Below are 14,703 nucleotides of genomic sequence, written 5' to 3'. Positions count from 1 at the left end.
GTTTAGGTGGGATCTGTGGCTTATGAAGAAAGAGGCACAGGCCTGATTAGACCACAGCTACAACAGTGGATCAGAGCCAGGTGAATGAGTAGTGCCTTGGTGGTCTGCATCAGTTCAGTAGCCCAGCTTGAGCTTTTTTCTCAGGGCTTGGCTCTCACACCCACGTCCTGGAGTCACCCATCCCTTATACCAGATGGCAACTATTATTAATCTAGTTGCTCTCAATAATAGGCTATTCTACAGGTAAACCCACATAGAAGAAACTTCAAACTCTGAATAAAGTTATTACATTTAATATCCAAGTCTGAAATGGCTCAGGCCCATCCCAACCCACTATTTTACATATAAACATGAGAATATGAAAAATTAAAAAAAATTCTTACCTTGCTTAAACCTACCACCAATAGCAGCACTTTTAGAGGATGTCAAATTACTGATCTTTTCACAAGCCAGTGAGATGGAAAATCGCTTTTTGCACTGCCACTCCTTAATGAATGTCCGAAAGAGAGTTTGGTCACTTGCTACATCAATTATGGCCAAACTTCCTGGGCTGAACGAGGCTGGAGTTAACTGCGATCCATCCTGTGATAACTGCAGTGAAAAACTTGTGTCTCTAATAGGACTGTCCTCTTTTAAACCATTTCTACTCTCTGAACTTAAATCTTGTTTTTTAATATTTGAAGATGAGCCAAATGAGTAACTTTCACCAAGCTGTAAAACACTATGTGTTTTCTGAAGTTTTACAGAAGATGTTCCACGAATACTTGGAAATATCAGCTTAGCAGCAGATGCTGGAATAGGTGTAGGAGGAATGAGTCCATTATCATCAACTATACAGTTCTCTTTACAAGGCAAGTGGGATGAGGTTTCAGCATGAAGGGCATTGGGCTCCAGTGCCCCAATCTTGCTTTCTACTTCAATACTAGGGGAAAATGAGATTCCCTGAACTTGATTTGGCTCCACATTTGAAATCACTTTTTGTTTGTCATTTACCTCTGTATTTTTTCCTTTCAAACTAGACAAGTTTGTAGTGGTTAATTTTTGCTTTTCATTTTCTAGAGGACTGGACACTTTGTCTAAAATTCTCTGCAGTCCTGGACTTAAGTCAAATGATGCCCCTGGCCATATCAATGAATTATTTTCCCCTGTCTCAGTTAATTTGGGTTTTTGAGACCTTTCATCTTTATCTCCTCCAATTACTTCTCTTTGTGGATAATCATTACCTACAGTCACTGGATGACTTAGTTCTAATTCTCTAAGAGATACTGCAGTATTCTGTTTCTCTTGGACAGGACATATTTCTACATTGTCCAAAGCTTCAACCATCTGAGCAGAATCCATTTCTGAAAATATAATAGACTCATCACTGAAACAAGAGAACTGTTGCTGATTATCTTGATTCTCATTTGTATTTGATTTTCTAATTGGGCCCTCTGGTTGCAGAAACACAGAATGACTGAAATGGTTTGATGTTAGTGCAGAAGAGAGGGGTTCTTTCGCTTGTATATCAGGTGGTTGTTCTTTTACTAGGTACTCTTCACTGAAACTGTCAAATAGTAAACTATCACTCAAATTCAAACTTGTTTCAGGAACTGGCAGACATTCTGCTTCTATACCAGTGGTAGTTCTCTTTTGAGGAACCAGAGGTATAACTGGCTTCATATCTTCTTGTGTTTGATAACCTTGAAGAAAACTGTTTAATTGAGAGTCAGTGACAGAAAGTTCATTCCTTTTAAAACAAGGGCCATTTTCCCTCAAGAGTATTGGGGAATGAAAAATTGAGCTTTCTGGAGTCAGGATACCAACCTCATGTGAATCAGTGCCTTGTTTAATAGTATCTACAGTCTTAAGTTCCAAATGATCTATATTTGTCACTCCTGGAGAATGTTGTTCACCAGGAAAAGTAATATGAATCTCATTCTGAAAAGAGCATACCGAACTCTGGTTGTCTAAGCTCTTCTGCCTCGTCCCTGTTGCCAGATTGGCATCCTTTGCTCCTTGTTTGGCATTTTCAGTTGCCATCTGTTGTATTATTTCCTCTGACTGAGTATCCAGGTAGAAACTATCTTCAAATTCACAAGGAACTAAACCTAAGTCAGAAACACAATTATTCTTAGTTTTGTTTGCTGCATAAGCTTCTGTTTTTTCTTGTATTCTAGAGGTATTTAGAAAATTCTCCTGCTGGCCTCCTGATTCTCCAGTTGGGAGATGTATTCTGAGTATCTCAGCACTACTTATATTATCTCCTGATACCTGAAAATTATTTGATTTATTTTCCTCACCATTAAACTTCATACTTCCACACTTGATAATAACATTTGAGTCTCTATTCATATAACTACTGCCTGTCTCACAGGGCATTTGTCTCTCTACTCTTTTTTTCTGTTTGGTATAAGTGTTTGTCTGTTTATCAGACTGTTTTTCTGGGCACTGGTTAATTGAGTGGGTGTTGTGTTTTACATAAACATTCTGGTTTTTTGAATCATTTTGTACCATCAGGACTGTGTTTATTTTTTCTGAATCAACAACAGCGAATCCTCTTCCATTTTCACTAACCATACTAGTAGGTTGACAAGTCACTTTTTTACTCTGGGATCGTGTGATAAAATGTTCCACAAAAATATCATTAGTTTTTGTTTTGTTCTGTGAACTTTGTTCTCTTTGTGATGAGAATGATGCTTTGCTATATTTTCCCTCAGCACAGAAAGATACATTTTTAGCAAAAGGCTCTGGACTTCTAAATTCCACATTCTTCTCATCTAAGGTAAATGAGTCTCCACAATAAACAGGATTAGATATAGTTTGTTCCTGTAAATCAGTTCTATACATCCCAGTGTCTTTCACAGGGCTACTGTGTCTAGATTGTTTTACACGTTTACTATGTTTCCAAGATCCAGAGGCAGTACTCATCTTTTCTGAACTGAAACTCAGAGCTTCTTTTTTTGTTTTCTCAAATAAGAGAGTCTGAACAACTTTCTCAGTGTGTGTTCTTCCCTTATTCAGAGAGGTTCTTAGCTTTTCTTTACTTATATTCAAAGAAGCCTGTTTTCTTGCTCTGGAAATGGAATGTGCCTGGCGTTCTTGATTCCCATTCTCTAACTTATCATAAAAGGAATTTGTACGCTCTCCACTTTTCTCTAAATCTTGCACAGTATTTGGTGAATGCTTAGCAGAAGAATCCCTAAACATCGAGTTACTTTTTTGCTTTGATGTTAATCTTTTACAAGGTCTTTTAGTTTGGGGTATAAATTTCTGTTCCTTTACTTCTGACTCACTGCTGGTCAATGAGTGTGTATTAGAATTTAAAAGGGAATATGGATTCCATTGTACTCCCATTTCGACTAAGTCCTGCTGCAGAATCATTCTGGCTTCTTCCACAATAAGGGCTGCTGCTTCCCTTTCAGTTAAACCTTTTCTGCCAGTCACCCAAATAGTTCGCGTATTCCGACGTTCTTCAACTGCTTCCTCTTCCTCATCCACTGCCTTTCGGGCACTATGTAAGGATGCAGGAAAAGAAATAAATAAATGCATTGATTCATTCATGCCTACAGAAATATTTACTAAGCATTAATCTGATCTGTTCTAGGAACTGAAGAAATAGCACTGAACAAGAGGGAAATAAACCTGCTGGTCCTAGAGCTTACATTCTAGTTGGGGAAATCAGAAAACAAACAAATGTTAAAACGCATTCTACGTCAACTGATAAGAGTTGTGTCAAAAATGAAGCACCAGGAGGAGATGGGTGGTTCTGTAATTTTTAAATAGCATAATTAGAAGGCCTCACTAAGATAGATTCATGAAGCAGAAACCTTTTAAAATAGTGTCATAAAACTTTCATTAAAAACAAATCCTCCTATGTAATATGAACTCTGGACAAAATAATTGAAGGAACTGGAGAGTGACCAAAAGGAGAAACTGAAAGGGGTTAACTAAAAACTTGGATAAAAACCTGGAGTTTATTGATAGGCAGAATTTGAAAAAGAGCTCAGAATGACTGCAAGAGATATAAAACAATTGGAGAAAGTCCAGAAATGAGAGATCTAGAGAAGGAGAACCCCAAATTCTTCATATAAATTCTGCCCAAATATCTGGCTGACCTCTAATCTATGCAAGTGTGGGCAGACTCCAAGCAGCCAGTTAAAAGTCTAAACAACTGAACAGAGATTTGAGTTACTGTCCACTACAGGAAGACAAAGTTTAGAGTTTGAGTTCAGCCAAGCTGACTGATAAAATATCGATGCTCTTCAGGGTAAAATAATAGATTCTACACCCTAGAAGGCCAAACATATACACAACTGAAGTATCACAAAGGCCAAAAAAAAAAAAAAAAAAAAACAGGATGAGACATAAAAATTATTAAAGAAATAATGGCTAAGAGATTTCTGTTTCCAACAAGGATGGCGTAATAGGGACCAAATTAGCCTGTCACCCAAAACAACTAAAACCTAGGCTAGACACTACAGCTTCCATTTTCTCTCTTGGATTACTTACTCTAGGGGAAGCTAACCATCATGGCATTTAAGGACAACAAGCAGCTCTATGAAGAAGCTCATATGGAGAACCAAGCTCCAGCTTGCCAGTATGTGTACAAGTCATCTTAAAAGCAGATCCAACTCAATCCTTCAGATAACTACAGTCCCAGCCAACAGCTTTACTAAAACCTCAAACCAGACCACTAGCACAGGAGCTCCCAAGTTCATGATTCACAGAAACTTTGAGTTAACATATATTTACTGCTACTTTTAAGCCACTGACTTCTTTAAAATATATTTTAAAGTTTATTTATTTTTTTAAGTAATCTCTACAACCAACATGGGGCTTGAACTCATGACCCTGAGATCAAGAATAGCATGCTCTTCCAACTGAACCAGCCAGGTACCCCTAAGCCACTAAGTTCTTAAAGTAATTTGTCTCATATCATTAGCTAACTAATTAGCCGAGTAAAACTATCAAATGTTAAAGATATAAAAAAGAAATCTCAAGGCCTATATATTTAGAAGGACAAAAGAATTATATTCCCATTAGAATTCTTAAAAACAGCATGCAAAGCAAAGAAAGAGCATTTTTCTAAAACTCAATAAAAGCATGGACCAAAAATTTATATCCAGCCAAGATGTGCCTCAAATATTAAGGTTATAGTAAAACAGTTTTAAACATAAAAGATGTGGGGAATTCTATACTATATTAGCCCTCAAGAAATCTATTAGTAGATACGTTTCATCCGATCAAGAGATGACTAGGAGTACTTCAGCAGTAAGACCAATGGTAAGAATTTGAATAAATAAAAGTATAGATTATATTAGTTTTCCATCTCTATACCCTAGAAGGATTGGGACAAGGGTGGAAAATTAATGTACAAATGTTATGTTGAGACAAAGTAGAAATAACGCACTTTTTAAATAGAAGGAAAAGGACAGAAAAAAAGAAAAAGAAAAGTGAGCTCAATGTCGATGACTGTTGTTCAGGCAGTATGTAGGTATTACAGGATACCATTAAAATCTTGGCAAATCAGGGGCACCTGGCTGGCTCAGCTGGAAAAGCATGACTCTTGATCTCCAGGTTGTGAGTTCGAGCCCTATGTTGGGTATAGAGACTCCTTAAAAATAAAATCTTAAAAAAAAAAAAAAAATTTGACAAACCAGATAATAAAAAGTACACAGGTACCCACGAGAACAAAAATATATACCTTTCTAAATTTAAAAATAAAACTCCAAAGAGTATCCTTAGGTAGAGAAAGAAACATAGTAAATATACAATACACATAATTATAAAATAATTTGAGAACTGAAACCAAACATTTTAGTTAAATCAGTAAATGTGAATGGGATTAAATCATCTATTAAAGGAAAAAGATTTCAATTTGGCTCAGAAAGCAAAAGATAATTACATCTCAGTGTGGTATATAAAAAGTATATCTAAAAGGAAGTGATTCTAAATGGCTAAAACTAAAGGGATGGACAAAAAAAGGGAAGCAAGAAGAAAGCAGTGAGGGATAGTCTGCATTAAACAAAAAAGGGTAAAATTTTTACTGGTAAAAACAACAACCATAATAAAGACAACATTACTGATCAGTCGTATGTACTATGAGTATTTACACACCAAATAACAAGCAATACTTTAATGAAGCAAAGACAAGAGATGCAAGGAGACAGAAATATATTAACAATGAGTAGACTTCAGTAAACCACTCTCATTAAAAGACAGACGAAATGTTGAGGAGGGGAATAAGAACAAAGAAGACCTAATGAACATAACCAATGAAGTAGATGTTATGAATGTATTTCAAACATTTCACCTTTATAATAGAGAACACATCTAGTTTGTATTGATCATGTATTAGGTCACAAAGAAAACATCAGTGAGTACCATAAAGTATATGTGTTATAAACAACACTATTAGATTGCAGTGTAATAAGACTAGAAATCATTTAACAAAATAAAAAAACAAAAAGCACTTCAACCTGGGCAAAAGAGGGAAAACATGCAAATTACATAATTTCTAACAAATAAAAACAAAATTTCTACATATAACAGTCTGTGGATTATACTTAAAATAGAGACCACAGGAAAATTTACAGTACTAAATTCATAGTACTACACTAAAAACACAGCATTTATCAATAAAGATATGTCAACAAATTCCTAGTTCAACAAAATATTTTAAAAAGTACAATAAAATAGAAAGCAGGAAAAATGAAATGTAATATTAAAAGATGAAATTAATAAGGTACATTATCTAAAAAAAACATAGACCTAATAAAACAAAGTCCTAGATTTTTAAAGAATTTAAAAAATAGATAAACCACTAGCTAACCTGATCAAGAAAAAACATAAAGTAGAAATTTATAAAATAGAAAATGACAAGGGAGGAATAACTAATGAAATAGAAAAAATACTTAAAATTCCTAAGAAACTAATTTACAAATCTCTATAAAAATATATTTGAAAATCCAGATGAAATGGTAATTTCCTGGGGAAATACAGATTACTAAAATTGACCCCATTAGAGATAGAAAGCTTAGAGAAACTAATTTCTGAAAAAATAAAATAGACAAAGTGATCAAGAACTAATCCATAGAAAGGCACCATCCAAGATGGTCTCATACAGTAATCATACCAAACTTCTACCAGTTCCAAGACTCTATAAATTACTGCAAAGCACTGAAAACAAAAAACACTTCATAATTCTTTTTTATGAAGCAAGTCTGATACCAAAACTGATACCAAAACTTGAATAAAGATAGGCAAAAAACACACAATGCAAGAAAACTATAGACCAATATTATTTATAAATAACAGTGCAAAAGTATACTATTTTAAATATTAGCAAATGGAATCCAACATCATGTAATAAAATAAAATAACCAAATTAAATTTATTTTGGAACATAGGATTGATTCAATGTTAGGAAATCTATTAATATAATGAACTGTGCTAATAGATGAAATGGGAGAAAAACCCTATCAATATCTCCATAAATACTAAAAAAATCCTTTGACAAAATTCAGTACCCAATCATGATAAAAGTATTCAAGGAAATTTCATTTAATGGACATTTTTCTTAAAATGATAATACACACATACAAACCTACATATATACACACATAGCACAGTCCTGAAGATAGCATCCTACTAAAGTAACACCAGAGGCATTTCCACTAAGATCACAAACAAAGCAAAATGCCCACTATTACTACCATCCCTAATACTACTACATATTAGAGGTATCAGCTAATACAATTAAGAGAAATCAATTAAGAAGGAGATGAACCATGAGAAACAATGTGGGGGTTTCAGAGGGGAGAAGGGTGAGGGGAGGGGGAAACAGGGTGATGGTTATTGAGGAGGGCATGTGCTGTGATGAGCACTGGGCGTTATACTTAACTAATGAATCATAGAACACTACATCAAAAACTAATTATGTGCTAACTGAACATAATAAATAAATAAATGATAAATAAATAAATGCAAGCATATGAATTCATAAGGAAGAAGTAAAATAGCTATTTGCAGATGATACAACAATATACCTGGAAGAGTCTAGAGAATCAATGATACAAGTAATTCAAACAATAAAAGAATTCTGAAAATAGGATAAAAAATATACAAAAAGTCTTCGCAATACTCAAATAATAACTATGTAGAAGACATCATAGAAGAAAGTCACCAATTAAAATAACACTAAAGATTAGGAACAACTTTAACAAGAAATGTATAAAACCTGTGTGAACAAAACCTAAAACTTCTGTAAACCTATATGAGGAAATCTTTTGAAAACTCTTGAAAAATCACAAAACTAGATCATTTAAAGATGTTACCTATCCTTGAATAGGTTGACAAAACAATATAAAAATGTCAATTCTAAGTTAAGTTTCAGTCTAATCCCAATAAAATATCAACAAACACTTTAACTTTCATATGGGCAAATACACAAGACTAGCCAGAAAAATATTGAAAAACTATGTGGGAAAGTGCCCTATCAGAGATTAAAACATATATAAAGCCTTTATAATTAAAAGTTTGGTACTTGCTCATGAATTGACAAAAAGAATAGTAAGTAGAATAGAAAGTCCAGAAATAGACCTAATTATTTATGGATATTTAGTATATGATAAAGATGGCATCTCAAACTAAGTCAAAGATAGACTTTTTTTTATAAATGGGAGCCATTGGATAAAAGATGAAATTAGATCCAGACTTCACACCATATACAAAATTAAATTCTAAATGCATCAGGAATCTAAATTCATATCTATAAATACTTGAAGAAAACATGAATGAATTCCTTTTTAACCTCAGTACAGAGAAAAGTTTTTCTAAAGCAAAAAGGAAGAAAGAGAGAGAGAGAAAGAAATTAAGAAAGAAAAAATGATTGATTAAAAAATCAATAGAAAAATTAAAATTCTGCATGGTAAAAACAAGGCAATAAAAGCCAAAAAAATTTATAAATTTTGAGAAAATATTTGCAATATACATATAAAATAAACACCTAAAAACGCTAATCAATTTTGAGAAGATTCTTTACAAGGAGAGGGAAGAGACCAAACCCAGTAGAAACATAAAGAAAAGACATAACTAGATAATTCACAAAGATACAAAAAAAAAGATCCAGAAACATATGAAAACATCTCTACCATCACTCACAATTGGAGAAATGTACACTTAAACCATTGTGAGATAAAATTTCTCATCTATCAGACTGGTAAAATGAAAACCTCTAACAACGGATTCTATTGGCAAGGCTGTGGGGTAATAGGTTAGTGAGAATGTAACCTGCATGGCAATCTGGAATCTAATAAAGTGACATAAGCACTTAACTTTTGAAATCCCATGTCCAGGAACTTACTCTGAAGAAACATTACCAACAATATGAAAATACATATGCATAGGTAATTCACTGTGAATTGTTAATGGCAAACTGAGACAAGTAAAATGCTAACTGGGTTTTCTGGCTCTTAAGTACCAAGTACTGAAAGGAAAGGGTGGCCAAGTGCCAGATACCAGTTTCCATTCAGAAATTTAACATTAATACAATGCTATATCTAATCTGCATGCATTATTCAAATTTCACCAATTGTTCCACTTATGTTCTTTTTCTAATCCAATCTAGAATAAGGTGGTGCATCTAGTTGTCATGTCTCTTTATCTTCCTGTAATTAGAAACAGTTCCTCACCTCAGTCTTTGTTTTTCATGACCTTGATATTTTTGAAGAGTACTAGCCAATTATTTTGTACAATGTCTCCCAATTTAGGTTTGTCTGATGTTTCCTTATAATTAAATTTATTTTAGACATTTTTGATAAGAATACTCCAGGAGTAATGCTGTGTCTTTCTCACTGTGTCACCTGAGGAAGTATGTGATGTTGATTTGTCCTAATACTGATATTAGTAATTTTGATCAATAAAATTCTAAGCATTCAGAAGAGGCAAAATCACAGCAATAGTAGCCTTAGTATAATACAGAGGTACAAACAGCAGCTAGATCATAAAGAAACTAGACCTAGAATTTTACCAAATGGTGGGGGAGCTGCTGGAAACCTTTCCAGGTCATAGGGGCTGCAAGTGCCACAGTTTATGCTCCTCCACCTTGACAGTACAGACAGAAGCAGGGTCTGGGTGCACTAGCTGGCCTACTACCTCAGTTAGCCCCAGACACTTAGCCCACATCAGCCCCAGCCATCCTACCAAGGCAGCACTAGTGTGGCGCCCACCAGGAGGACATCCCCAGTCAGTACTCACTACAGCTCCAGCTGATGCAGCAAGGTGGCACACACAGGAGCAAAACACCCCAGACCCAGGCCCATACTACTCTGGCTCCAGACAGTTTGCTAATACTCCCCCAGCACAGAGTGCTCCAAGAACCCCTGACCCATACCCACCTTAGTTCAGCCACCCTGTCTGGATACCCCGAGTGGAGCTCCCCAGAACAACCAGCTTGCACCCACTTCAGCTTCAGCTGTCTTCCCAGTGAATCTTGTGGGTAGAGAGGCCCTGGACAGCCCTGCCCCATGCTCACTTCAGCTTCAGCTATCCTGCCAGGGTGTTCTCTGTATAGACAGCCCAGGGACTGCCCCGGCCTACACCAACTTCAGTTGTAGCTGTCTTGCCAGACCTCCTGTTCCATAGAGAGCCCTGAGACCACCTGACCTAAGCCCACCTCAGCTCCAGTCATGCTACCAGGGCAGGCCAAACAAGGAGTGCCTGGGACTCCATGCCCATGGCAGCCACAGTTCCAGCCAGCCAGCCAAAGTTATTAGGGACACAAAGACTACACAGGATGACCATACATAATACCTTTCCTTCAAGTTTAGAAGGTGCTGTTCTACTCAATTCAAAGGAACAAACACAGAAAATCAAGCAAAATGGGGAGACAGAGGAATATGCTCCAAACAAAAGAACAAGACAAAATCTTAGAAAAAGAACTAAATGAAACAGAGTGAAGCAATGTACTTGATAAAGTTTAAAGCAATGATCTTAAAGATGCTGACTGGACTGGAAACAAGAGTGGAAGAACTCAGTGAAAATTTCAACAAAGAGATACAAAATATAAGAAAGAACCAAAGTTAAAGAATATAGTGATATGAAAAATACACTAGAGGGAATCAACAATAGGGGATGAGAAGAGATGATCAGCAATCTAGAAGACAAGGTAATGGAAAGCACTCAAGCTGAACAGCAAATAGAAAAAAAAAATTTTAATGAGGATAGCTTTAAGCAATCTTTAGGATGACATCAAGTGAACAAACATTCGCATTATGGGGCCCCCAGAGGAGAAGAGAGAAAGAAAAGGGGAGAAAATTAATTTGAAGAAATAATAGCTGAAAACTTCCTTAACCTGGGGGAAGAAAACAGGTTCAGGAAAAATAAAGAGTTCCCAACAAAACGAACCCAACGAGTTCCACACCATGACACATATAATTAAAATGTCAAAGGTTAAAGATAAAGAGAAAATTCTAAAAAGAGCAAGAAGAAGCAAAAAGTTACATACGAGGGAAACCACTTAAGACTATGAGCAGATTTTTCAGCAGAAATGTTGCAGGCCAGAATAGAGTGGCATGATATATTCAAAGAGCTGAAGGGAAAAAAAACCAAGAACACTGTGGCAAGGTTATCATTCACAACTGAAAGAGAGATAAAGAGTTTCCCAGAAAAACAAAAGTTAAAGTTCATCATCACTGCGCTAGTCTTACAAGAAATGTTAAAAGGACTCCTTTAAGTGAAAAAGAAAAGGCCATAATCAAAAGTAAGAAATTATGAATAAAAAGATATAAAATATGATAACAAATACATAAAACGTGGGGGGAGGAGAATGAAAATTTTCTTTTAGAATTTGTTCAAACTTAAGTGACCACTGATTTAATATAGACTACTACATATTCAAAATGTTATATATGAACCTCATGGTAAAGACAAACCCAAAATCTGTAATAGGTACACAAAAAATAAAGACAATCAACATAACACGAAAGTCATCAAAGGAAAGAGAGCAAAAGGAAGAAACAAAGAACTACAAAAACAACCAGAAAGCAATTAACAAAAGGACAATAAATATATACCTATCAATAATTACTTGAAACATACAAGTAGGTCTAATGCTCCCATCAAAAGACATAGGGTGGTAGAATAGATTAAAAAATAAGATCCAGTGGGCTCCTGGGTGGCTCAGTCAGTTAAGTGTCTGCCTTTAGCTCATGTCATGATCCTGAGGTTCTGGGATTGAGCCCCGTGTCAGGATCTCTGTTCAGCAACCAGTATGTTTGTCCCTCTCCCTCTGCCACCTCACCCTCCCATGGCTCATGCTCTCTCTCTCAAATAAATAAAATCTTTAAAAAAACAACAACAACAACAAAAACAAGACCCATGGGGCACCTCGATGGCTCAGTCAGTTAGGCATCTGATTCTTGATCTCAGCTCAGGTCTTAATCTCAGTGTCATGAGTTCAAGTCCTGCACTGGACTCCACCCTGGGTGTGAAGCCTACTTAAAACAAACAAACAAACAAAAAATGGGGAAAAAAAAGTCCCATTTGTATGCTGCCTACAAAAGACTTACTTCAGACCTATAAAAATATAGAGACTAAAAGTGAAAGCATGGAAAAAGATATTCCATGCAAATAAAAGTGAAAAAAAAGAAAAGCCAGGATAGCAATACTTACATCAGACAAAATAGACTTTAAACAAAGACTATAATAAGACACAAAGAAGGGCATTATATAATGATAACAAGGTTAATCCAACAAGAGGATATAACATTTATATATCTATGCACCCAATATTAAAGCATCTAAATATATATAGTAAATATTAACAGGCATATGCAGAGAAATGGGCAGTAATACAATAATAGTATAGGTTTGTAACACCCCACTTACATCAACGGAGAGATCACGCAGACAGAAAAAGAAGGAAACAGTGGCTTTGAATGACACATTAGACCAGATGTACTTAACAGACACATGCAGAACATTCCATACAAAAACAACAGAACACACACTCAGTTCAAATGCAAATGGAACATTCTCCAGGACAGATCACACTTTAGACCATAAAACAAGTTCCAGTAAATTTAAGAAGATTAAAATCATATCAAGCATCTCTTCTAACCACAATAGTATAAAATTAGAAATCAATCACAAGAAAAAAAAAACTGGAAAAAAGAAAAACATGTGGAGGCTAAAGAGCATGCTACTAAACACCCAATGGGCCAGTGAAGAAATCAAAGAGGAAATCAAAAGATACATAAAGACAAATGAAAATGAAAAGACAACAATCCAAAATCTCTGGAACACAATGAAAACAATTCTAAGAGAAATTAATAGCGATTGTAAAATTTGTACAATTATAAAAGTGTATAATTTGTATAAATTGGTAAAAATTTGTATAAATAACAACTTAACAAGAAAAATCTAAAACAATCTAAATTTACACCTAAAGGAACTAGAAAAAGGTCAGGGTTAGTAGAAGGAAGGAAATTAAGATCAGAGTGGAAATAAATGAAATAGAGATTTAAAAAATAGAAAAGATAAAGGAAACCAAGAGCTGCTTCTTTGAAAAGATAAAATTGATAAACCTTTAGCCAGACTCATCAAGAAAAAAGAGAGGACACAAATAAGATCAGAAATGAAAGAGGGAAATTAATAACCAACACCACAGAAATACAAAGAATTGTAAGAGAATATTACAAAAAATTATATTTCAACAAATTGGAAAACCTAGAAGAAATGGATAAATTCCTAGAAACATACAATCTTCCCAAACTGAATCAAGAAGAAACAGAGCAGCTAAATATACCAATTACTAGTAATGAAATTGAATTGGTAATCAAAAAACTCCAACAAATAAAAGTCCCTGACCAAATGGCTTTCACAGACAAGTTCTACCAAACATTTAAAGAAGAGTTAATACCTATTCTCCTCAAACTATTCCAAAAAATAGAAGTGAAAGGAAAACTTCCAAATACATTCTACAAAGCCAGCATTACCCTGATACCAAAACTAAAGGCACTACAAAAAAAACTTACAGGCCAATGCCCCTGATAAATATAGATGCAAAAACCCTCAACAAAATATTAGCAAATAACATTCAATGATACATTAAAAGGATCATCCACCACAACTGAATGGGATTTTCTCTGGGAATGAGAGTTAATTCAATATTCACAAATCAATCAACATACGCCAAATCAATAAAACAAAGGACAAATATCATATGATCATCTCAATAGACACAGAAGAAGCATTTGACAAAATTCAACATGAGTTCATGATAAAAACTCTCAACAAAGTAAATTTAGAGAGAACATACTTCAACATAATAAAGGTCACGTGTGAAAAATCCACAGCTGACATACTCAATGGTGAAAAACTGAGAGCTTTCCCCTAAGATCAGGAACAAGACAAGAACGTCCACTCTCCCTACTTTTATTCAACACAGTACTGGAAAGTGTAGCCACGGCAATCAGACCAAAAAAGAAATAAAAGACATCTAAACGGTCAAGGAAGAAGTAAAACTATCACTATTTGTAGATGATATGATACTATACATAGAAAGCCCTAAAGATCCACCAAAAAGCTATTAGAATAAATTCAGTAAAGTTGCAGAATACAAAATAAGACAAAGAAATATGTCGCACTTCTATACGAATAACAATGTAGTAGAAACCAAAATTAAGAAAACAATACCATTTACAATTGCACCAAAAAACT

The 14,703-nt window shown here is 34.8% G+C and overlaps 1 protein-coding gene across 1 annotated transcript in view; it reads right to left on the bottom strand.

The window, feature by feature from the left end:
- Window positions 1-14,703, bottom strand: part of POLQ (DNA polymerase theta) — a 133,840-nt gene that overhangs the window by 70,270 nt on the left and 48,867 nt on the right. The window contains exon 16 of the mRNA XM_027585028.2: window positions 384-3,493. Coding sequence (XP_027440829.2) covers window positions 384-3,493 — 3,110 coding nt within the window. The remainder of the gene's footprint in view (window positions 1-383; window positions 3,494-14,703) is intronic.

This window comes from Zalophus californianus, chromosome 1, assembly GCF_009762305.2.
Source record: "Zalophus californianus isolate mZalCal1 chromosome 1, mZalCal1.pri.v2, whole genome shotgun sequence".
Lineage (NCBI taxonomy): Eukaryota > Metazoa > Chordata > Mammalia > Carnivora > Otariidae > Zalophus > Zalophus californianus.
The sequence above is the reverse complement of the archived record's forward strand: the minus strand, read 5'-3'. Positions and strand labels throughout refer to the sequence as shown.